General features: G+C 36.9%; 1 protein-coding gene across 1 annotated transcript; it reads left to right on the forward strand.

Annotated features, from left to right (window-relative positions):
- Window positions 1-27,192, forward strand: LOC138315725 (palmitoyltransferase ZDHHC1-like). The gene is given in 13 exon segments (XM_069256965.1): window positions 1-111; window positions 10,229-10,421; window positions 15,209-15,319; window positions 15,321-15,379; window positions 17,430-17,531; window positions 18,548-18,672; window positions 18,874-18,903; window positions 19,479-19,604; window positions 20,087-20,187; window positions 20,555-20,625; window positions 21,126-21,255; window positions 21,819-21,957; window positions 22,201-27,192. Coding segments are annotated over 12 exon segments (1,812 nt in total). The 5' UTR covers window positions 1-111; window positions 10,229-10,244; the 3' UTR covers window positions 22,842-27,192.
- The last annotated feature ends 271 nt before the right edge of the window (window positions 27,193-27,463 follow it).

Genomic DNA, 27,463 nt, shown 5'->3' on the forward strand with positions numbered 1-27,463 from the left:
TAATTTTTTAGTTGACATTATCACCTTGGATTCAAAATGGAGGATAAATGAAGCGGTAGCTGTCACATGAGATTGTACTGCAAAATTTCCTCGTTTATTTGGACATTTGAGGTACGTATTTCGTCTTTTACAAATTTAAATCTATAGGCCATGCAATCTTATTGATAATCATATGTTGATGAATTATAAAAAGCGTTAGGATTGTCGAATGTCAACATAAACAAGTCAACTACAGACATCGGAGTCTGATATAAATATAACGGTGATCTTTGCATGCTAGGCCTATATGGAGAAAGGTATGGTATGAATTTTACCAAATCGATTATTTATTGAGTATATCTAGAATAATCTGTCAAGCCAACTCAATCACGTGTGTACATTATGCATCTTCATTGGAGTGGAGGAATTTAAGGGACAAATTAAAATTTATGTTACCGGTACGTATAGATATTCCAGGCCAACTCTATATATTCAATATTCAAGTAAAACGGGTATTACAACACTCAGACACTGCAATTATGAGTCTCTCACAGTCGAGAGACCATAGACCAGCTTTTCAATAAATTTATTTTTCAAAGCTTACTGTGTAGCAGGTTTTAATTGTACAAAGTGATACAGTCGCCTTCTAGCTTTGTGCTAGGGAATTTCCCTTGAGTTCAGTCTGGACTGGTAGAGTGACGGACCAGTAAGTCCAGGGTCGCAGGTTCGAGTCGGCTTGCAGCACACTACTCTCGCCCTGTTGCATTTGGTGCTGTAGACCACTCCAAGCGAAAACTATGTATATACAAGATTGAAAGGCTTAGTTGGAAACAGAACCTGACTTGATCTGTGTTTTGGGGCAAACACGTTTGAAAGGGGGGAGTAGTGTGTAGAAGGTTTTAATTGTACATTGTGATACGGTTGCCTTCTAGCTTAACGCTTAATGCATACAGTAAGCTTAGATTTGCGTTGTCGGTTCAATCTGGCTCTATTTCCTGTAATATTGAGTTTATTGAAAGTCTTACATGGACTCCACCTAGGTGAGACACTCACAGTGTGTCACGTTTCAAAAGAAATGCATTATGTGAAGATGCACTACAGTTACAGCAAAGATCTACATGCACCAGCACATTATGCGCATGACTAGCTTATGTCATTCCACCCAGACAAATGTAACAACATAAGCATCACACCAAGAACTACTCCCATAACATGAGAGTCGACTGGTCAGCCGGGTTTTTTTTATCGGACGTTACTTTGCTGACTGTCGACTCTCATTTCTGAAGGCCTATTTCTTTGATGCAGCTTCCGACGTCGAATGAAAGCGGAAGGAAAAATGCAATTATATCCATATTTATAGCTCTAACAGAGAAAACATCTTTGTGTACTTACAGTTTAGGTATTATTTATCTCATTGATCTCGTAAAAACATAACTTGAGGCCTCATGAAATAGTATTTTAGTGGATGAGATATGATGAATCCTTTCCGTAACATTTTGACCTAGTTTTAAATATGGTGGCTGGTTACAACAAAAAACGGAACCTGAATTCAAGCGGGCAGAATACAAGTAAAAGTAAAGGCAGATCAAGCGTTTTGGGGACTTTGCAATTCGTTTTTTTCTATTTAACGGCCGGATCGCTTTCATCATGAAGTTTTATCTGGGTCATGAAAGTTTACGTTAGGAGATGTAAATATTTGTTTTAGATGGATTTTATGGCTGATTTTGTCAAAATACTTGTTGATTTATGAAAAACTTACCAAAAAGAGGTAGGTATTTGACATTGATGACGATTTAAATATGATTTAAACCTTTTATATTGTCACAATCCAAACTTTGAAAATGTTATCCTCAGCATCGGGTAAATGGCCCATCGGAACTTAGAGGTTAGACACGACGTAATGTTCCAAAAGTGTCTCGTAGTGCTATACCTCTAACATTGTTGGAGTAACCAAAAACAAAACAAATTCAACAAAATTATACACATTTGAATGTGCACAGTCCAGCAGAAACTTAGACGGCCTCCCATGTATGCAGTGTTTAGCGTGTGTGAAGTGCGAGGTGCATGTTTTGGGAGACTACAGCATGTTCGTGTTGTGTCTTCTTGTATAGTGGAACTGTTGCCCTTTTTATAGTGCTATATCACTAAAGCATGCTGCTGAGGACACCAACCAACAGACCCCACCTGGTCATATTATACTGACAACGGTGAGAATGAATAATGGACAATATCTAATATATTTCACTATTTATTAACAATGAACAAGTATATTTTCAACAATGTCAAAACTGACATGTGTGGCTCAGTGAGGTCTAATAAAGCATGGACAGTATTGCTGCTATCAAATCTTAATACAAAAATTATTCAACAAGGTTTAACCAAGAAAGTGGCACTAAATACCAGGCTGTTTATTGACAGTTCAACCTTCAGTTTCACAAAACTCTTCTCCAGCAGAGATTCTTGTATAATCTCCTTAACGATTAAACCCAAAACTCAACACAGGAGGCTCACACTTTGAAACCCGTCTAAAAGCGAGACATGCCGAGTCCAATATTGTAAAGTATTTCAAACCAAAAAATGTAGCAAACATATCGACTGGCAGCGAAAATTACACGTACAGTAATGTGGATGTATTCCCATACTCATACTACAAGATAGCAGCAAATTAGGGAAAGGATGGATGTCAGTTATAAATAAATCACTTAAGATTCAAAACTCAATCCTTACCTATCAAGGCCTGATGGTTTACTGAGTAATCCCAGCTTTCCTGTGATCTTGTGCCCGCTAAAGTCTCGGTTTAAATAATTGATAATTTCCTGAAGATGAACGAAAAGATGAAATGGAACCAATCATACCGCTTCGTTACATATACACATAAACAATATCACACCCATACACATACCGATACGTATCTGCTACAAAGACACATACAAATACTCTTTCTTAAGTTTCTTTCCACATACATTCATACAATTGTAATCTCTTTTCTGTTCGCAGCAGTTTAAAGCACAAAACTCAAATACTTCAACATACACAGTTCTTGAACCTTTTACAACAAACAAAACCTGGCAATATGAATTATTCTTTTTATCTTCTTTCTATTTTTCAAACTTCATCAAAAATATAACAAAAAAAGTAATGTTTCACAGTAAATAATCGCCACAATTGATGGCCTGGGAGACATATATGTATAAAGAAGAAGAAAGATCACTGACTTTACTTTGAAAAGAGAAAGCTTATCCTGACTCTGTACTATAAGACCTTGTAACTCCACATTAATGTAATGTTAAGTAGGTCCACATAGCTAGGTGACAGTGATGACTGTTGTGTAACAAAACCAGGGCCGTTTTAGTTTATTCGGAACAACCAGTTGGACCGTTTGTGAAAGTCTTTATTTCAAGTATGAATCCTGACGGACTTGCAGTTTTACTTACAAGCCTGTGAGGGCTTTGTCAGGCTCGACTGAAAACAATATAAAATCACCAAGTCCGTCTTTAATTCATAAACGAACAACTAGGTCCATCCAGTCAAACCGCATAATCGAAAACCGCCCAGGTGATTGTGACCTATATTTTGACCTTTAACCTCTGTTTAAGAAAAAGTTTTTACACCGTTCTATCTTTTATGATATACAACAGTTTACTTAGTATATTGGTCTAACTAGATGTAGTGATTTGTCATGTACCAAAACCAAGTCACTCACCTATATTTTGACCTTAGCTTTGACTCAACAGGCTCTGGCTCTCTTTATTACTCTGTACTGGTGTATCAGTTCATCTCCGGAATGAAAATACAACTTTATAGCACATGTGGTGGGGACTTGAATTTGTCAAATTAGTTTAGGTTCTGGATCTAGTTTGGTCATTGCATGTTTTCTCAGCTGTTCAACTTAAAGTGATAAATCTATGAATTTATTACATTTCTGGGACAGGTCAGTTGCTGGTGACCATGATGCATACTATACAATATATATTTCTGCTCATGTTACAAATCTTACCAATTTAAATTAACAAATTTACAATGTTTTAAGTAATAAGGCCTACATTTAGTTTTTGTCTTCTGTAAGAAATTAATGTGCACACTGTGGTGAAGAGGGTTCAAATATTTGGAGACGGCAGTATCTAATATTAATTGATCACAAGTGTTAAAATGACCTGGTTTATAAATTCATAGATCGGTTTTACTTCAGAGGCTTATAATTTCTGTATATATGTAAAGAGTTGCTTCAGAGTTCTATAATATCAAAATGGAGTCAAAATTAATTGTACTTACCTAAGCAATATTTGAAATTTAACCAATGGGTTTGCAACTCTCGGTCTGTAATTCAATTTCATTCTGAAGCATAACTCTGGTGATAAGAGTCAATAAACCTATGACTATTGTGTAATTGCTTTCTAAAATTCATTTAACTCAAAGCCAATCAAAATTAGGTTATAATTTTTCATTTGGTTGTTACCAAAATTTTCACTATATACACTATATACAGTAAAACATGGTTATAACAAACTGCTGGGGACCAACAAAATTGCTTCATTTTAAGCATAGGCATTATATTACAAACATATACTAATATTGATGGAGCAAAAAAACTTATGTTAAAGCCATGAATTTGTTGTAAACGGGTTCATTATAAATTAACCCTGCTTCTGAATCTTTTGTATATATATTCATTATTTAAACAAGTCAAGTCAAATTTTCTTTATAAATCCAAGTTTTCCTATTCAGTATTACCATGCTGGCTATGGTTTATAGAGATTTGACTGTGATGTTCAAACATCTCAGATAATCTCGTTTTAAAAAAGATTACATATTCTGATTAAAATAGAAATTTGGAGCCAAACTTTGAGACATGCTTTATCAATAGCCTTTTTACACAAGAGAGTAACCTAATGGAAACAAATAAGAAGCTATTCTGTTTAGAAAAGATTTATCATACTCTTAATGGATATTGATCAGGAGGAATGAAGTGTTCTGCATGCATTCTGCAGTTCTGTTCCACAACATGCCCCAATTCAATACAATCACTAACCCAAACGAGTGCTGCCCACTTAGATAGCTCGCTTTGAAACAGTTGTGTGAGACCGCTGGGGCATTGCTGCCACACATTGACACTGAGGCCTGATGTATTGCTGGTAAAAGTGGAACATATATTGATTGTCTGGGAAGTGATAAAAATATACAGTTGTAGAATCAATAGTCACAAGACAAAAGACTTTTCAGGAGAGATGTCCCAGTATACAATTGTGTAGTATTGTAGACACAACAGGCCCTGTACCTGTATATACCAGGTAAGGAAGGGTGACTCGTGTAGTACTGTAGGCACAACAGGCCCTGTACCTGTATATACCAGGTAAGAAATGGTGACTCGTGTAGTACTGTAGACACAACAAGCCCTGTACCTGTACCAGGTAAGGAAGGGTGACTCGTTTAGTACTGTAGGCACAACAGGCCCTGTACCTGTTTATACCAGGTAAGGAAGGGTGACTCGTGTAGTACTGTAGACACAACAGGCCCTGTACCTGTATATACCAGGTAAGGAAGGGTGACTCGTGTAGTACTGTAGGCACAACAGGCCCTGTACCTGTATATACCAGGTAAGGAAGGGTGACTCGTGTAGTACTGTAGGCACAACAGGCCCTGTACCTGTATATACCAGGTAAGGAATGGTGACTCGTGTAGTACTGTAGACACAACAGGCCCTGTACCTGTATATATCAGGTAAGGAATGGTGACTCATGTAGTACTGTAGACACAACAGGCCCTGTTCCTGTATATATCAGGTAAGGAATGGTGACTCATGTAGTACTGTAGACACAACAGGCCCTGTACCTGTATATACCAGGTAAGGAATGGTGACTCGTGTAGTACTGTAGACACAACAGGCCCTGTACCTGTATATACCAGGTAAGGAAGGGTGACTGGTGTAGTACTGTAGACACAACAGGCCCTGTACCTGTATATACCGGGTAAGGAATGGTGACTCGTGTAGTACTGTAGACACAACAGGCCCTGTACCTGTATATACCAGGTAAGGAATGGTGACTCGTGTAGTACTGTAGACACAACAGGCCCTGTACCTGTATATACTGGGTAAGGAATGGTGACTCGTGTAGTGCTGTAGACACAACAGGCCCTGTACCTGTATATACCAGGTAAGGAAGGGTGACTTGTGTAGTACTGTAGACACAACAGGCCCTGTACCTGTATATACCAGGTAAGGAATGGTGACTCGTGTAGTACTGTAGACACAACAGGCCCTGTACCTGTATATACCAGGTAAGGAAGGGTGACTGGTGTAGTACTGTAGACACAACAGGCCCTTTACCTGTATATACCAGGTAAGGAATGGTGACTCGTGTAGTACTGTAGACACAACAGGCCCTGTACCTGTATATACCAGGTAAGGAATGGTGACTCGTGTAGTACTGTAGACACAACAGGCCCTGTACCTGTATATACCAGGTAAGGAAGGGTGACTCGTGTAGTACTGTAGACACAACAGGCCCTGTACCTGTATATACCAGGTAAGGAAGGATGACTTTGTGTAGTACTGTAGACACAACAGGCCCTGTACCTGTATATACCAGGTATGGAATGGTGACTTGTGTAGTACTGTAGACACAACAGGCCCTGTACCTGTATATACCGGGTAAGGAATGGTGACTCGTGTAGTAATGTAGACACAACAGGCCCTGTACCTGTATATACCAGGTAAGGAAGGGTGACTTGTGTAGTACTGTAGACACAACAGGCCCTGTACCTGTATATACCGGGTAAGAAATGGTGACTCGTGTAGTACTGTAGACACAACAGGCCCTGTACCTGTATATACCAGGTAAGGAAGGGTGACTTGTGTAGTACTGTAGACACAACAGGCCCTGTATCTGTATATACCAGGTAAGGAATGGTGACTCGTGAAGTACTGTAGACACAACAGGCCCTGTACCTGTATATACCAGGTAAGGAAGGGTGACTGGTGTAGTACTGTAGACACAACAGTCCCTGTACCTGTATATACCAGGTAAGGAATGGTGACACATGTAGTACTGTAGACACAACAGGCCCTGTACCTGTATATACCAGGTAAGGAATGGTGACTCGTGTAGTACTGTAGACACAACAGGCCCTGTACCTGTATATACCAGGTAAGGAATGGTGACTCGTGTAGTACTGTAGACACAACAGGCCCTGTACCTGTATATACCAGGTAAGGAATGATGACTTGTGTAGTACTGTAGATACAACAGGCCCTGTACCTGTATATACCAGGTAAGGAAGGGTGACTCGTGTATTACTGTAGACAACACAGGCCCTGTACCTGTATATACCAGGTAAGGAAGGGTGACTGGTGTAGTACTGTAGACACAACAGGCCCTGTACCTGTATATACCGGGTAAGGAATGGTGACTCTTGTAGTACTGTAGACACAACAGGCCCTGTACCTGTATATACCAGGTAAGGAAGGGTGACTCGTGTAGTACTGTAGACACAACAGGCCCTGTACCTGTATATACCAGGTAAGGAATGGTGACTCGTGTAGTACTGTAGACACAACAGGCCCTGTATCTGTATATACCAGGTAAGGAATGGTGACTCGTGTAGTACAGTAGACACAACAGGCCCTGTACCTGTATATAGCAGGTAAGGAAGGGTGACCCGTGCAGTGCTGTAGACACAACAGGCCCTGTACCTGTATATACCAGGTAAGGAAGGGTGACTCATGTAGTACTGTAGACACAACAGGCCCTGTACCTGTATATAGCAGGTAAGGAAGGGTGACCCGTGCAGTGCTGTAGACACAACAGGCCCTGTACCTGTATATACCAGGTAAGGAAAGGTGACTCATGTAGTACTGTAGACACAACAGGCCCTGTACCTGTATATACCAGGTAAGGAAGGGTGACTCGTGTAGTACTGTAGACATAACAGGCCCTGTACGAATATACCAGTCTAGTAAGGTATGTCTAAAAACTAAAATCAATCTGTTGTTTTTAGACATACAGGTGTTTGTAAAAGAAAAAAAATGTATGCTTGTACTTTAAAACATGTATATTAGAGTTGAAAGTTATGGTGACGACGTGGTAAGCATTTAACGCATCTTTTTATCAAGTACACCTGGAAGTTAAGGAATGTATTTCTTAGGTAGATTAAAGTATGTTAACTTACACCTGGTGATAAAACCTAATGTTACTACACTATATTGTAAGTACTGTGGTATTAGTTGTATGGATATGGTTAAATGTTATTGTCAAGGTTTAATCAGCAATCTATTTAGGATTTTTCAAGGTGAGTCGAGAACACTAACTTTCAAATTTTGATGAGTCCTTGTACAAAGAATTATCGTATATAGGGTTCTCAAAATTTTGGTCATCCCCATTGAAAAATGTGTCTAACTTGTGTTTGTGTTTTACTTTCCATTGTATAGGTTTGCATTCTTCACTGCTATATGCAGAACAAAATTTGACACTTAAACCTTGGTTTCATGAGAAAGATATACTTTTTGGACGACAGATGGTGGGCTATTCAAATTGCTTCTCGTCCGTGGTCCATCTGTCCTTTGGTCCGTTAACATTTCTTGATACCGCTATTTCTCAAAAAGGGCTGAAGAGATCTGTCTCAAATTTCACATGTAAGTTCCCCAAGGGCCCTAGTTGTGCATATTGCATTTTGGGACTGATCGGTCAACAAGATGGCCAACTGGCTTTTTCTCAGAAAGTACTGAAATGTTTGATTTTTGGTTTGATTAGTTTAATGTCCTATTAACAGCCATGGTCATTTAAGGATGTGCCAGGTTGATTGGTGGAGGAAAGCCAGAGTACCCGGAGAAAGACCCGACCAGCGGCCAGTACCTGGCAACTGCCCCACATGGGATTCGAACTCGCAACCCAGAGGTGGAGGGCATTTGGTAATATGTCGGTACATCTTAACCACTCGGCCACTGCGGCCCCTGTACTGAAATGATCTGTCTCGAATTTTATATGTGGTATGTTTTAAAAAGTTTTAAAAACAGGGAAAAGATCCCTGTTTCCATTGTCAGACAAAAATCATTCTTTGGTGGGCGCCAAGATCCCTCTGGGATCTCTTGTTTCTTTTACCAAACATTTTGAAAACCAAGCCTAGTGCATTCAATAAATAATCTTTTCTATTCCCAGATATAATAATACACAGCCACTAATGCATGATCCATCACCGTTAACAGTGAATGGATGCCATTAGGTCTCGGAAGAAAATGTTGTCTTTTAACTGGAGAGCTTAGTCAGTGTCGTTTATGAACAGACAAAACCAGAATTTAGTTTTTGGCATTAATGGTACACTGGTTTATTACAAGTCCTGTTTGTATGGCTACTGATTATATATTACATGTAACATGGCCACTTGTTAGATGTTGTGATTTAATGAATTGTTTAGGACTCATTAACTAAAGAGATGAGAATATTGATTAGACATTATTCTTTACATTTCCACTTTTAACTTCATGTTTGCTTTCATTTCTTCCTAAAATCAATGTTAGTGGTGAATCCCTGACTACTGACTTGATTAGGGCCGTTGAAGTGTGGAGAATCTTGTGTAAACCATTAATAGAAGATGTTCTTGACCCAAATAATTACGTTATTTGTACATTAATCTATTTTCAATCGAGGTTAATGAGTTTTTAAAGCACACCATGTAAGTGTTAAGCCATAGATCTATGAAAGTCAAGTGTATGACCATATATAATGTATATGTCTAAGAATGGGTTCAGCCTCAGCATCCTGACCATATACTGTGTGCCATGCAATTATGGTCCTGTCGCACTCAGCTGATGTGGCCGGTCATGCCATGTACATATATATAGTGTCAATTCACTTACCCTTTAATTCTGTGATGAACTGTTCCAAGCTCAGATCTAGTAGAGTTCAATTGTATGTTCAGGGGTAAATGAGATAAATATAGTCTCTGCTAGTCAGCTCACAGGACATGCTTCTTTGGCTTGGGAGATAGAGCCTGAAGTAAACCTAATTGTGGATGTTATGTCTGTGAATGATTTCTGTATTATGCACATCTTATGTTTATACTACATTTGTCACTGTATGTGTTGGCTGATTAGTATTACTATAACATGTTGTCATGTTATTTTCAACATCTGCAGGACTTTCACTGCGTGTTACATATTGCTGTATATTGTGTTTATTGTACAGTTATTTACTTGGCAGTTGACTTGATTCCTTTGTATACTTTGTAATGTAGCCATTTATTGTTCTGATTTTAGGTGGTAATGTAGAAGAATGCCCCCACCCCAGAGGTTGCGACGGCCCCGACCCCGGGCTCGGATCAATGGCTGGACCCTGCCTCCCCATCCTCTACAGTGTACCGCCTGGTTCGCTGTTATCTACTTTGCATTTTTCTACTTCACCACCTTTGTGCCAGCTCTACCCGAGGACTGGAGGATCGCAGCCTATGTTGTATCCTTATTACAAGCTGTTTTTCTATGTTCAATATTATGGAAATTATTATACATTTAAATATGAATCTTCATGTTATCAATTTAATATTTATGATCTGGGAATAAAAAGGCAAATTTATTTTTGTTGTGGTTACATGTTACCTTGCATGGCAAATGCCATTTCCTGCAGTAATTAAATCTTGTGATTTTAATGACTTAATAATATGTACTTGACATTGCCATTATTACAGAATGAGAAGAAAAACTTCAAATCATAGTCATACTTGAAAGCAAAATTTTCACATTTTTAAGCCTATGAGAAGTACAGTAATGTAGTTATAAAACTCTGGTACCTCGTATTGAGGTACTGGTAATGGTGTGGTTTAATCTCCGAGAGTAATATATTTCTAGTACAGTTGTATTGATATACATGTACATGTAGCTTGAATCTGCTTGTAATGGTATCACATTGTTTGAGATTTCTTGGAATTATTTTGTCCAAGGAAGTTGAAAATAATGTAGCTCGATTCTTGGTTATAGTACTGAAGGAAAGTTGTAGATCAAATCGTGTCGTGAGGTAGTTTGGTAGTTTAGCTTAAATCTGTTGTGTGATACAAAGTAATGGTGCAATGTCGTTAGCTGATCTAATCAGTTTTAAGAAAAGCTTGTTGTATTGATTTGTTTACAGTTCTGTTAACTTTCCTCACCATAGTAACAGTAGTCTGTAATTATGTCAGTCGAGTGATAGAACACACTGTTAACTTTCCTCACCACAGTAACAGTAGTCTGTAATTATGTCAGTCGAGTGATAGAACACACTGTTAACTTTCCTCACCACAGTAACAGTAGACTGTAATTATGTCAGTCGAGTGATAGAACACACTGTTAACTTTCCTCACCACAGTAACAGTAGACTGTAATTATGTCAGTTGAGTGATAGAACACACTGTTAACTTTCCTCACCACAGTAACAGTAGTCTGTAATTATGTCAGTCGAGTGATAGAACACACTGTTAACTTTCCTCACCACAGTAACAGTAGACTGTAATTATGTCAGTCGAGTGATAGAACACACTGTTAACTTTCCCCACCACAGTAACAGTAGTCTGTAATTATGTCAGTCGAGTGATAGAACACACTGTTAACTTTCCTCACTACAGTAACAGTAGTCTGTAATTATGTCAGTCGAGTGATAGAACACACTGTTAACTTTCCTCACCACAGTAACAGTAGTCTGTAATTATGTCAGTCGAGTGATAGAACACACTGTTAACTTTCCTCACCACTAACAGTAGTCTGTAATTATGTCAGTCGAGTGATAGAACACACTGTTAACTTTCCCCACCACAGTAACAGTAGACTGTAATTATGTCAGTCGAGTGATAGAACACACTGTTAACTTTCCTCACCACAGTAACAGTAGACTGTAATTATGTCAGTCGAGTGATAGAACACACTGTTAACTTTCCTCACCACAGTAACAGTAGTCTGTAATTATGTCAGTCGAGTGATAGAACACACTGTTAACTTTCCTCACCACAGTAACAGTAGTCTGTAATTATGTCAGTCGAGTGATAGAACACACTGTTAACTTTCCTCACCACAGTAACAGTAGTCTGTAATTATGTCAGTCGAATGATAGAACTCACTGTTAACTTTCCTCACCACAGTAACAGTAGTCTGTAATTATGTCAGTCGAGTGATAGAACTCACTGTTAACTTTCCCCACCACAGTAACAGTAGTCTGTAATTATGTCAGTTGAGTGATAGAACACACTGTTAACTTTCCCCACCACAGTAACAGTAGACTGTAATTATGTCAGTCGAGTGATAGAACACACTGTTAACTTTCCTCACCACAGTAACAGTAGTCTGTAATTATGTCAGTCGAGTGATAGAACTCACTGTTAACTTTCCCCACCACAGTAACAGTAGACTGTAATTATGTCAGTCGAGTGATAGAACACACTGTTAACTTTCCTCACCACAGTAACAGTAGTCTGTAATTATGTCAGTCGAGTGATAGAACTCACTGTTAACTTTCCTCACCACAGTAACAGTAGACTGTAATTATGTCAGTCGAGTGATAGAACACACTGTTAACTTTCCCCACCACAGTAACAGTAGACTGTAATTATGTCAGTCGAGTGATAGAACACACTGTTAACTTTCCTCACCACAGTAACAGTAGTCTGTAATTATGTCAGTCGAGTGATAGAACACACTGTTAACTTTCCTCACTACAGTAACAGTAGTCTGTAATTATGTCAGTCGAGTGATAGAACACACTGTTAACTTTCCTCACCATAGTAACAGTAGTCTGTAATTATGTCAGTCGAGTGATAGAACACACTGTTAACTTTCCTCACCACAGTAACAGTAGTCTGTAATTATGTCAGTCGAGTGATAGAACACACTGTTAACTTTCCTCACCACAGTAACAGTAGTCTGTAATTATGTCAGTCGAGTGATAGAACACACTGTTAACTTTCCTCACCATAGTAACAGTAGTCTGTAATTATGTCAGTCGAGTGATAGAACTCACTGTTAACTTTCCCCACCACAGTAACAGTAGTCTGTAATTATGTCAGTCGAGTGATAGAACACACTGTTAACTTTCCTCACTACAGTAACAGTAGTCTGTAATTATGTCAGTCGAGTGATAGAACACACTGTTAACTTTCCTCACCATAGTAACAGTAGTCTGTAATTATGTCAGTCGAGTGATAGAACACACTGTTAACTTTCCCCACCACAGTAACAGTAGTCTGTAATTATGTCAGTTGAGTGATAGAACACACTGTTAACTTTCCTCACCACAGTAACAGTAGTCTGTAATTATGTCAGTCGAGTGATAGAACACACTGTTAACTTTCCTCACCACAGTAACAGTAGTCTGTAATTATGTCAGTCGAGTGATAGAACACACTGTTAACTTTCCTCACCACAGTAACAGTAGTCTGTAATTATGTCAGTCGAGTGATAGAACACACTGTTAACTTTCCTCACCACAGTAACAGTAGTCTGTAATTATGTCAGTCGAGTGATAGAACACACTGTTAACTTTCCTCACCACAGTAACAGTAGTCTGTAATTATGTCAGTCGAGTGATAGAACACACTGTTAACTTTCCCCACCACAGTAACAGTAGACTGTAATTATGTCAGTCGAGTGATAGAACACACTGTTAACTTTCCTCACCACAGTAACAGTAGTCTGTAGTTATGTCAGTCGAGTGATAGAACACACTGTTAACTTTCCTCACCACAGTAACAGTAGTCTGTAATTATGTCAGTTGAGTGATAGAACACACTGTTAACTTTCCTCACCACAGTAACAGTAGTCTGTAATTATGTCAGTCGAGTGATAGAACACACTGTTAACTTTCCCCACCACAGTAACAGTAGACTGTAATTATGTCAGTCGAGTGATAGAACACACTGTTAACTTTCCTCACCACAGTAACAGTAGTCTGTAGTTATGTCAGTCGAGTGATAGAACACACTGTTAACTTTCCTCACCACAGTAACAGTAGTCTGTAGTTATGTCAGTCGAGTGATAGAACACACTGTTAACTTTCCTCACCACTAACAGTAGTCTGTAATTATGTCAGTCGAGTGATAGAACACACTGTTAACTTTCCTCCACCATAGTAACAGTAGTCTGTAATTATGTCAGTCGAGTGATAGAACACACTGTTAACTTTCCTCACCACAGTAACAGTAGTCTGTAATTATGTCAGTCGAGTGATAGAACACACTGTTAACTTTCCCCACCACAGTAACAGTAGACTGTAATTATGTCAGTCGAGTGATAGAACACACTGTTAACTTTCCTCACCACAGTAACAGTAGTCTGTAATTATGTCAGTCGAGTGATAGAACACACTGTTAACTTTCCTCACCATAGTAACAGTAGTCTGTAATTATGTCAGTCGAGTGATAGAACACACTGTTAACTTTCCTCACCACAGTAACAGTAGTCTGTAGTTATGTCAGTCGAGTGATAGAACACACTGTTAACTTTCCTCACCACAGTAACAGTAGTCTGTAATTATGTCAGTCGAGTGATAGAACACACTGTTAACTTTCCTCACCACAGTAACAGTAGTCTGTAGTTATGTCAGTCGAGTGATAGAACACAGACCTCGGGTCTGGTACAAGGTACTGGTCCATAAAATTGTAGTCGATGAGGCGTAAAATATGACTTATAACTGTTTTATAAGGGCTTTATAGTACAATATATTACTTCATTGTGTTTAAAGTCTTGTAGAGCATAAAGTTACAATTATCGATAATACCGTTAACAAGAGTAGATTACAGTGTAAACTGTGTTTTAGTACTGATTACTGGTATGTGTTAATGTATATGTATGGTTGATAAGGTTACCAGGCTGTAACTCTGTTAATCAACTATATTTGCTATAATACTTTAACCACATATAATTCAACAGTAAATTTTTTGCATAGGAATTTAGACTGTCTCTAATCTAGACTAAACTTCAAATATTATATGTTCAAGTGATTTTGCATTTCTCTGTTTTGTTTAATGAGGCCATACGAGTTTGCTACCAAAGAAAATTGAAAGAAGTTATGTTCTACTAATATAAGTACATGTCTAAATAAAAGTACACATGTACAATTACTAATCTATTTAGATCTGATGGTTCCTATAATAGGCAACTGTTTCATCATATTACGCTGGCTACTATACAACAGGTTCACTTGATGAGGTACTAGGCAACCATTTCAATTAGTGTGCTTTCTGCTGGTCACTTCCTTTGTAACAGTCCTTGACCGCCCTACAGCTGACAGGACTAGCCTTTCTCTGTCATATCCTCACCCACATCGTGGCCAGTAGTATCAACCCTGCTGACCCGGCTGTGCTGAGGATACAGAATGGCGGTGAGGAATTTGACCCGCGCCAAACATCGTCATGTCATCGAGAACATGCACTGCTACATCTGTGACGCTGATGTGTAAGCAGGGGCGGATTTAGGTTTTGAGGTTAGAGGGGGCGTAGAACAAAGCAAATCAGGCGAGGGGTCTGGGGGCCGCCTAGGCCCCCAGAAGCTCTCGAATAAATGGTGCAAAATCCTGCATTCTGAGGATTTCATGAACACATTTTCCAGAAAATAATTGAAGCCATTTAAGGATGTTTATTTATGGTTTTCGTGTCAAGTGTCATATTTTTTATTTGAAGTTTTGATTTAATTTTTTTTTACTTACAGAATTACAATATCAAAATCTTAATATTTATATGGACATAAAGCGAAGAAGGGCGGGGGTCTGGGGGCCGCCTAGGCCCCCAGAAGCCGTCGAATAAATGTACACTTTTTCCAAAAAATAATTGAAGTCATGTAAAAATGTTCGTTTATTATTTTTGACGTCTAATGTCATATTTTGAGTATAAAGTTACAGAATTGCACTGCCTAAAATCTGAATATATATTCATAGAGGCACGAAGCAAAGAAAAGGATGGGGGTCTGGGGGCCGCCTAGAACGAATATACGTACCCGGCCTACTATGCCTTTAGGCCGGGTACGAATTGGTCCCTATGTATCGTAGTAGAGCACTGCCTCCGAAAATCACTCGGGCACAGTTTTTCATACTTTTTTGAAGGTTTTGATGTAATAGGGAACAATTGTAGCTCTAAAGAAGACACCATTTTCAGTCTAAAAGTCTTTTGAGCTACAAAATTGCAGCTAGGGGTCGCCTATTGAAGGTTGTTATAGGACTAATGAAAGTGTATGTGAACTTTTTTAACGATATAAGCTTTTACTTTTATACATTATCTGTCAGATTAGATAATTCATTTTCCCTAACTTACACAATCTTCATAATTCGTGTATTGGACAATGAAAGAAAAGAAGGCTAGTGGTCTTGTCTATATTGCTATCATCCTGTTTTCTAATAGGGAGCCTTTTGTCATGTGCATTAATTTTTTAACATCGTTTGCCTATCTTATAACATTATCGTTAAGATATGTTTTTATTGAAACAAAAAAGGAAGGCATCTGGCCATGGGGTGCACCCAGACCTTAGAAGCTCTCATTTTCTGTCGCATTCCACTTTTTTCTTTACACACATTTTCTTAGGACAAATAAAAGGCTTCTAGAAGCATTCGGCGTCAGTAGAGATCTTGTAACTGGCGTTTTGAAAGTACGCACACATTTGTGAATTGATAGTCGGATTTAATACAGGACTTTAATGCTGATTCAAAAATGTGTAATATATCATTTACAACTTGGAAAACGAAGGGCATGACATATAGTCAACCAGCGAAGACTCATGGCCAGCTACAATTCCTTCCACCCACCCCCCTCCCCCTTTTCTTTTATTGCTAAGGATATCGAGATATAACCTGTCAATATTTAAGGATTAACTTGAATATATTTTTTATGTTATGGAGATATAACACGCCAAACATCGTCATGTCATCGAGAACATGCACTGCTACATCTGTGACGCTGATGTGTAAGTGTAGATATGATAATGTGTTATCGTTCTCTCACAGGTGGTATATTATTGTATTCAGACCACCATCTTCCATATCATCTTTGTCTCTTCTATATACATATCCTGTCATCAGAGCTCCTTAGATTCACCTAAGAGAGGCAGTATGTCAAGTATTCAAAAGTAGGTCACTGTGGCCTACAACTTTACAAAAAAAATAAAAAAAAATTATCATGAATCTTGCTGCAACATACACTGATATAGGCGATCAGAGAAAACATAGAAATATAGGGTGTTTCACCATAACAAAGTACTTTTTTTTTTCAAAATGACTCTGAAAAAGTACCTGTGCACTATACGCGAGTGTGCACTCTACATGCAAATATATGATATACAATGTACATACTATAAATAGCTTACTACAATTTAATATTAGCTAGGCTCTACTTTCTTTGCTACTCTTTTAGTTAGGGTAAATAAAAGTGACATGTTGACCTTTTAAAAATATTTGACATTTCTTTATATCTTTTGTTATTGAATAATTTTATAAATATGTCACATTTGAATTTTTCAGGGGATCTCGGTCAAAACATTGCAGTGCCTGTAATAAGTGTGTGAAGGATTTCGACCACCACTGTAAATGGCTCAACAACTGTGTGGGAGGCAGGAACTACAAGTACGTCTAACATCTAAATACCACGGTAGAGTGAAAAGTATTGTTTCTGGGAAGGAGTAAAAGTGAAAAGTATCGTTACTGGGAAGGAGTAAAAGTGAAAAGTATCGTTACTGGGAAGGAGTAAAAGTGAAAAGTATCGTTACTGGGAAGGAGTAAAAGTGAAAAGTATCGTTACTGGGAAGGGGTAAAAGTGAAAAGTACTGTTACTGGGAAGGAGTAAAAGTGAAAAGTATCGTTACTGGGAAGGAGTAAAAGTGAAAAGTATCGTTACTGGGAAGGAGTAAAAGTGAAAAGTACTGTTACTGGGAAGGAGTAAAAGTGAAAAGTATCGTTACTGGGAAGGAGTAAAAGTGAAAAGTACTGTTACTGGGAAGGAGTAAAAGTGAAAAGTATTGGTACTGGGAAGGAGTAAAAGTGAAAAGTATCGTTACTGGGAAGGAGTAAAAGTGAAAAGTATTGTTTCTGGGAAGGAGTAAAAGTGAAAAGTATCGTTACTGGGAAGGAGTAAAAGTGAAAAGTATTGTTACTGGGAAGGAGTAAAAGTGAAAAGTATCGTTACTGGGAAGGAGTAAAAGTGAAAAGTATCGTTACTGGGAAGGAGTAAAAGTGAAAAGTATTGGTACTTGAAATGAGTAAAAGTGAAAAGTATTGGTACTTGAAATGAGTAAAAGTGAAAAGTATTGGTACTTGAAATGAGTAGAAGTGAAAAGTACTGTTACTGGGAAGGAGTAAAAGTGAAAAGTATCGTTACTGGGAAGGAGTTACCAGTAAAAGCAGAAATTGGGGCAGTTGGTTTGTCAAAGATGGTAAAAAAAGAAAAATTACTGTTCTGTTACTAAATTCACAAAAACTACATTTCATAAAAATGGGTATAGTAATTATGAATAACAATTACCGTTTTATGTTGATTTACGAGTGCAGGTTTAGACATTGTTGATGTACTTTGAGATCAATCAGATAATGTTCACTGCCGAGTTATGAGATATTAGTATTATAATGTGTTCGTTTGGTTACAGATGGTTTCTACAGGTCCTTATCACAGGCATCATCGGTATCTTATTTATACTCATCGTGACACTGGTGGAAATTGTCGCCTACAGCACAGACTCCGAGACTGGAAACGTTCTACAGCCATATATAGGTACATAACTTCTGCTGCAATCATAGATCTTAACTGCCAATAATGGAAACATTTCTATGGCTTGTTTTGATGATGTCCACCACAGAAATCCATGTTTTGTGTATTTTCTGTCAAAGTTCCACATCAGTTGCCACTGAGGCATATGTACTGACATCAATTTATCAATTGATAATGAAAAGAGATTTTTTTTTATCATTTCAGATGTGAAAAACAATGTCACAACAGAACCAGGTAGGTGTTTTCCTTTCCTCAGAAGGTTTATAGTATTGCCACATAAAAGTTGCCTACCAGCTTTAAGGTTTGGGAAGAGGGGACTGCATGTCTGCTCTTCTCTATTTGATCTTTATACACCCCCTTCTATCCCCAACATTCTTGTCCATCTGTTGACAGAGATACAATAATCACCTGACTACTCCTCCTAAACTACTGGGGGATTTCAGTGAAACTTGATGGCAATAAAAAGATGTGTGGAATTTATATTGGTTCTGCAGGGATGGGGGAGGGTGTGCTACATGTAGTTAAACTTGTTTATAGTCAGTTCTATTAAATTGCATATGTTCATTTGAAAAAAAAATGTTATGTTCAATTCAATAAAATTTCTGTATGTTGTATAAACTGTTGTAAATGTTTGCAGAGTTTTACTTGATGTATCTGCCAGTGGCGGGATTCAGGTTCCTCGCAGTACTTCTCATTTCTGTATGTTACTGTTTATATCAACAGAGTTTTACATGATGTATCTGCCAGTGGTGGGATACGGGTTCCTCGCAGTACTTCTCATTTCTGTATCTTACTGTTTATGTCAACAGAGTTTTACATGATGTATCTGCCGGTGTCGGGGGACGGGTTCCTCGCCGTACTTATCATCACCTGTATCCTACTGTTTGTGGCCATCACTCTGTTACTCCACCTCTTTGTGTTCCACTGCTACCTCAGTAAGTATAGGATTGGATGGTGCTCAATATTTAAATGTCTATTAAACAGTAATTATGGCGCATGCAAATATTTATAATTGCCTTGACACACTTAAGATCAATTTAGCTGTAAAATTTGATTGCCTCAAAATAGGTATGTTTCTAATGTTACCCTCTTCAGGATAATAGGTGGCATACATGTTTGTTTATTGGCTCCTGTGTTCAGGATAATAGGTGACCTACCTCACGTTTGTTGGCTCCTGTGTCATATACTCTCTGGTGCTGGTATTGAATTTATGCTATTACTTCACTAGAGATGACAACCTCTTGAAAACCCACTTACAAACAATAGACATTATAATAAATCCCTTTTAACATAGTTGTACGTTTTGTATGGCTACATTCAGTGTAATCAATATTTACCTAGTTATTATCGTGTTCAGCAGCACAAAGACCGATACTGTATTCATCTTTAAGTTATTTGTGAACTGTTATTGTTCCAGTGTACAACCACATAAGTACCTATGACTATATAGTAAAACAACGGGAGAGTGAGGACAATAAGAAATCAACTGTACCCAAGACCCAGACGAAAACAAAGAAAGTGAGTTATCTCCCTTCTGTCAGATGTAATCTAACACTACTAAACCCTGCCTTAACCTGTCTGCTTAAGGGTATAGATAATGTCTTAATCTGTCTGTATCTCACTAATATTTGTTAATAGGGTAACCTGTTCAATGGACATGTCATAGAATGTTGATTTGTGACAAATAAAATGAATTGTCTCCCCTCCATACTTAGATTATTGATCGTGGCTTTATAAAGAAAAACTTTGCTGAGTATTCAAGAAAGATCAACAATTGGCTTCATTATTTGGTATTGTGTGAAAGCTTCAAATCCTTATATAAAATGCTTATTTCAATAACAAATGGCAGTGTGTTCTATCAAATCAATGATCACATATATTTCAGATAAACAAAGTTGTTCCCAGTAAACAAAGACAAAGTATAAGAATGATGAGTTCTACATCCCCAACTAAATTGTAAGTATTTCTAAGAGTCAGATTCACTGACTATCCTCTACTAACTATACTAACAACTGTTTTCTATTAAAGGTGTCCTAAGTCCATTTCATTTAAACTTAGTGGTAATAATTTGGGGATACTACATACAATTTTAAATAGACTTAAAATGCTACATTTTAATTGATATCTAAAGTAATACTGTACCAATTACTAACTACCATCAACTCACTATCAACTGTTAAGTACTGGTATCTCATTTTCATTCTCACGTTGACTACCCTATCCTCTTTAACCATGCTAGACTACACAGCCAAAAATGATTCACATACATCTTTTTTTACAAGCTCATACAAATTTCACGTGGCTGTGTACTCTATCTCAAACTTTTATAACCTTTGAACCTGTAACCCCAAACTAACCTTATCCAAACCTAAATATATTTGACCCACCGAACTAACCTTTACACATCATAGTATTCCCCAAGTATCTGTGTTTCCATGTTGACTGATATGTTACAGGAATGATACCAAGGAGAAGAGTGAAATCAGTCTGTACCACCAGAAGTCTGAGGAGGATGGGCGGCGTACAGAAGGCGAGACCCCACCCCCATCGTCCAGCCCGATACATCAGAAGGAAACAAACAACAATGTAGGTCACTGTGTATCCAATGAATAAATGGTGGAGGATCTTAAATCATTGCTTAGTTCAGGAGATTTTTTGAAATTAGTGAATTAGACATTTTCAACTTTTCATTATATTTTCTTTGAAATCAAAACATATTGGAGATACCGTAGTCCCTCTATATAAGACCACTCTCATAAACGACCATTCCTTTTACACAACCGTTTTTCTTAGGCTGTTATTCAACAGTAAATGACCCCCTCAACGACCACCCTTTCAATTACATAGAATACAAGAACCTTTATTCTGAAGGAATTCAAAGTCAAAATGTGGCTAAACACATTACAGTGGAGACAGTCGTCTAGTCACAACTTCCTCAAAGGATGTCATGTTATTTTCCTGGTGGCACGCCATGTTCATATCATGATGTCACTTGGGATTTCATGCCTTGCACAGACAATGACAAATGCTTGCCTCCAAATAAAATATATCATCATTAGTAACATCTACAAAAATATTACTTTGTGAAGTCACAAATTTATTTTTTGAAATATGACTGTAAAAGTGCTTGTTTTATTTCTTGTTGATAGAAAGAAGCCCGGCTTCCTGAACTGAATATACACTCAAATGATGAATTAACAACAGTAAAGAAAATGAGAAAGAAGAAAAAGAATTATAAAATGAATTCAAATTATGAAATATCAGAATCAGAAATGATTTCTACTATAGGTAAGTATAATTCTTAGACAATGTTTATTTTTTTGTTTTCTTTGTTGTTGTTTTTTTGTAATAATGTAAAAGACAATTATATATTTTTTGCTATTGTAGAATTATTTAGATTTAAAGTAAATTATGGACCCAAATATGTATTTCAAAAATATTCAGTTACAGCAGTAACGGTATAAATGTTTGTCGTCACACAATACATAAAGCAGTGACACATGTCATAAGCTGTCTGATGATTTATTACAGATAACCCATCACTATACAAAACCAGAGGTTTTACGGCCAGTGTGGACTTACCTGTAGCTTCCCCAGTAAAAATCACCCCACCCCCACCCCAACTCACAACCGTTAACGGTGCTGGGCCCCCACCGGAGTACCACTCAGACTCGGCGGAGAGTTTGACAGAAGTGGACCCCAAATTGTCCAGTAGTGTCAACTCCTCTGTGAGAAATTCATTCCAGATAAAATCTGGAGACCAAACTAGTGCCATTCGGGACTCTAGTCCCAGTCAGGGGAGGAGTCGGAAAAGTAGTAAAAGGAGAAAGAAAAAGAAAAGAGAAGAGGAAGAAAAACAACAAGCAGATTTAAATTCCACCATGCTTTTCACATTAAACTCATCAGCAAAACAGAATCCTGATGGAACATTAGACTATACGGACGGGTTTAGGAAGCTTCCTCTAACCCCGATCCTGCTGAGGAAAAACGCAGGTACCGCTGAGGAGCTGCCGCGACCTGTGCCGCCTCTCGACTTAGGACCTCTCAGGGGCAGTAGTGAAAGTGTCTCTTATCAACCAATCAGTTCGCTCAGATCCTCTGACACATACCGAACATCTCGTCTGCTCGGCAGTCTGCCAGAAAATCGAACCTTAGCAGACACAGAGGTCTAGTTGCCCATCAAAGACTACATAAGAATTTCAAAGAGAAATCTGATCTGTTGGAAGACCAATCTGACTGTTAATCATCAAAAAATTGTGTGCCTAATTTACAGAATTCATAGCTAATGGTATCGAAGACCATCGCCAAATTCAATGACCGTGTATTTTATTTCAAAATACAAAGTCATGGTACATTATTTTTATTTTTTTTTCAAATTCTCCTTAGTCTTTTAAAAAACTTAATCTATTGTTAACATTTGAAATGTTAAATGTTTTAGCGATTTTTTAGATTCGTTTTTCTCTGAGTGTGTTATTTTTCTTTGTTCAGAATTTGATTCACTTAAAAAAGTTTCAAATTTTACTCCTAATGACACAACATTTAAGATGACAATGTATTTTAGGTGCTAGATATTAAAGTAGATATTTGTACGTCATTGTCTACAAACAGCATCTGTTTTTGTTATTGTTCAATTTTTCATAATATTTATTGCTATGAGGATTTTTGAAATATTCACTATTTTTACTAGAAAATGTGACAAAATTTTGACTTTCTTAAGCATGATAACACATTGCGTATCGATTGAATGAAAGTATTTCTCAGAAATATTCACCTAGCTGTGAGAACAAACCGCATGTTATGTACCTGATGTGGTCTTAACTTCATTGTATTTATAAACTGTTAGATATATTTCGTTATTGTGTGTTTGTTCCGTGATTTTGGGTGTTGTTATATATGTTACAGATCGACTATAATCTGAAACAAAGATATGTCTCTCAGAGTAATGAAAGTTTTATATTTGGTTTATATAACAGCAAACGTTAAGCTGTTTCATTGTAAAAAAGTGATATTTTTACGTTCAGTGATATGTGTAGTTGATGATGGTGATTTATAGTTGTGTAGTGTGTGGTACCACAGAATGGCCATGTTGTCAATATAACCATGACAATTTATCCTGTGTAATACTACAAGTGTCAATATCTCTGGTGCCACATAGAGTTTGTTTATTTTGTTTGTTGTTACAAAGTTGATCTAGCAAATAATTTATTTTTTACATTCTATCATTCATTACATTCCTCATTGATTGTTACACCTATACATATTTCTACAATAGATTATCAATAAGATATATATAAATGTGATGATGTTCATCATTCCAGTAGTGTTGGTTTTTTTTCGTATTCCTCAAGGCGATGTCTGCATTTATTATGGAGTATACGTACCAGTATGTTATTTTTACTTTGTTAATTATAAGTCTGTATAGGGGCTGACTAGTGACCAGGACATTATTACAGAGATCTGTTTTTATGTATTTAATCTGTCGTCTTCTCCAGAAAAGCTAAAAAATCTTTTTACATTGAATTTCCCTTCCCCTGGGTCTTTCTACATGACATTGTATATTGTGGCTGTTTATTTTTAGTCCTTCATTAAATTCTTGGTTTGGTGAGAATAAGTGTATGTATGAATACTACTTGAAGAGTTGTGTTCCTCCTCAAGTGTATTTATAGTACTGTAGGAGAAGAACAAACTATTGAGGTTTTAGAAACCCAGTAATTTGCTTTCTCTTCAAAACGCCCTTCTAGTCACCATAATTACAGCAATAATTAATTCTTAAACTATAGATATTTTAATCATTAACATACCATCCTAACATTAATTCATCTCAGGATAAGCTGATTAATTTGTGGACAATTACGCAAAGGGAATGATAAAATAAAGGTCGGAATCTAACTGGAGAGATAATCGACTGTCTGTTTTAATTTGATTGACATGTGTTTACAGCTATGTTGTGTACTGTTTTATGTAAATGTTTTAAACAATTTTAGTACAATTACACATAATTATTTAATTTATTTGATTGTCTTTTATATTTAATTTTACACAAAATGCCGTCCAATTTGATGTGATTCTTTGCAAAGCTCAATTTATATTTGTTTAATTAATTTATTTAATTGATATAATTAAATGATCCTGTTTCCTGTCTGCTGAAGTTTCCTGTGTATAAAGTCAATGCATTTCTAGTTCTCCTTATTTGTCTATGATAAATATCTCAGATCAATGGAGTTGGTGTCTATAAGCTAGATAAATGCCCCTGTATCCTACTGGTTAGTGTCTACAGTAAGATTACCCTTCCTGTATTTCTGTGTGTACAGCTTCCTCTATTTTTATCCGCCTGTATTCTTTAGACTAATCATGGAAATGTACCTTGTTTCTCTGTAGATTCCACAGTAGGATTTAACACCCCCTCTGTATTTCTGTATGTTGAGACACAGCTTCCTCTATTTATCTGCCCCTATTCTTTAGACTAACAATACATTTAAATGTACCATGTATCTCTATAGATTCTACAGTAAGATTAACCCTCTTCACTTTAATCCTGCAAGTTAGGATACAGTTCCTCCTTTATTTCCCTTCCTTCCGATTGTTAAGCATTATATTTAGCCAGATACTAGCTCCTCCCCTTTTAATCTTATATACTTAGAGCTACGTATACAGTAAGCTGCAATCATCTTATGATTAAATTGTATGTAACATTTCCACCACCCCAATTCCTCCTGATAACTCTGACTTTGTGTTGTAACAGACCTGACTGTTGATCGGTCCGTGGATCGATGACTACCAAGTTAAGACTACCTTGTTAAGTCTGATCTACTTACTTATTGTTAATTTATTGGTATTAGGAAGATTTCCCATTAAAATACTGTAACCCTTACTGAAGCATATTATAGATGTAACTTGGTGCATTTCTTTTTCCTAATATTTTCCATGAAGAAAACGCCAATCGTCTGTGTGGTTGATTGGTGATGTTATATAGTGTATTATGTTTAAGTGCTCTTTGTGTGTTTAAAACCTGTTTGAGAATTAATTGTTCTAATCACCTTGTTGACCAAGATTTAATTAAGCTGGATTCATAATGATAGAAGCTAGACGTCAGGGCCTGTATTCATACTATCATAACAATACCTTTCACTAATTTTATACACTCAAATATTTTTAAAGGAAAAGTACATAGTATCGGAAAAAGCATTTTTTGTTTACATTATACCAGGGTGATATCTTGATACAGTTATTGTCAGCAAATGTGTTTTCTTATTTCATGCTTTAACATGATATTTATTCAAAAGTATATATGTATGTTCATTTATAAAGCATAAATCAAATGTGAATTTTGTGTATTTAAACTTTTCTATTTTACAACAAGTTCATTAATTTGCCACCTAACCACTCGGTAATAATAGAAATAGACTATAATTATAGATTTAGCACACTGTATTAACAATTTGTTAGTTTTACTTCTTTATGCCATATTCATTGATATAACAGTGGTTTGTATACACAAGATAATTGTAGAAATCATTGAGATAACGTTTTGCATAATAACTTAAGATTTAATATAAACAGGTTCAATATAAGCAATAAAGGGTGCTCTTTCTACATAATTTTTTAGATTCTGAATAATTCAACTACAGTAAAAAATATTCACATTCCTCTTCTTTACAGTATGACAGCATTAGAGATATTTTAGTATATAATTCAGCTAAATTACAGAGACTGGATGGGAATGATTGGTAGTAAAGATGAGAGTGTGTAATGTTTTAGTAGCATGGTGTGTAGTGTACATGCTAGATATGTGCCGAAACATGAAGGTACATATAAAATGGATCTGCCGATCTTCAAAAATTGTAGAGTTACCAATCTGTCTTATATTATGTTTCTGATATGGGTGGTGAGAAAGTTGTGGGTCATGTCATAACTGATACATTGTGATTTGTGTGAGGTGTAAAAGTTGTACAATAGCTACTTGTCATGTACTTCTGAGTTGTGTGTGGTGTAAAAGTTGTACAATAGCTACTTGATATGTACTTCTGAGTTGTGTGTGGTGTAAAAGTTGTACAATAGCTACTTGACATGTACTTCTGAGTTGTGTGTGGTGTAAAAGTTGTATGATAGCTACTTGACATGTACTTCTGAGTTGTGTGTGGTGTAAAAGTTGTATGATAGCTACTTGATATGTACTTCTGAGTTGTGTGTGGTGTAAAAGTTGTACGATAACTACTTCACATATATTTCTGAGTTGTGTGTGGTGTAAAAGTTGTACGATAGCTACTTGACATGGACTTCTGAGTTGTGTGTGGTGTAAAAGTTGTACGATAGCTACTTGACATGTCCTTCTGAGTTGTGTGTGGTGTAAAAGTTGTACATACTAGTAGACAAGTACTTCTGATCACACTGTAGTTGTTATTGTTGATGATTCAGTCTGTGATGTTGCATGCTGTAATAATTTATTAAGGATGCGCCATTCCATACACATATAATGATTAATGTAATCAAATATTTGATAGATATTAAAATCATGTTCCGAAATTCTGTCTTTTTTCCTTTTTTTCCGCTGGGTTGATAGATTCATGATTACAGTTATTGAAGTGTACTACTAGTAACAGAAATTTTAATTCAGATAATGTTTGCACAATAAATAATTGTCAATGATTTTCTGTTAGGGCTTTTCCAGTAAAAAAAAAAATCTACCCCATCCGAGGACTTCAGCTTTTCTTTAGGGGGAATAGAATTTAATCCTTTAAATCGCTACTCGTCACAGAGTTCTGTATGAAATGTAACCAAATTTGGCCAGAAACAT

Source organism: Argopecten irradians, chromosome 2 (assembly GCF_041381155.1).
Source record: "Argopecten irradians isolate NY chromosome 2, Ai_NY, whole genome shotgun sequence".
Taxonomy (NCBI): Eukaryota; Metazoa; Mollusca; class Bivalvia; order Pectinida; family Pectinidae; genus Argopecten; species Argopecten irradians.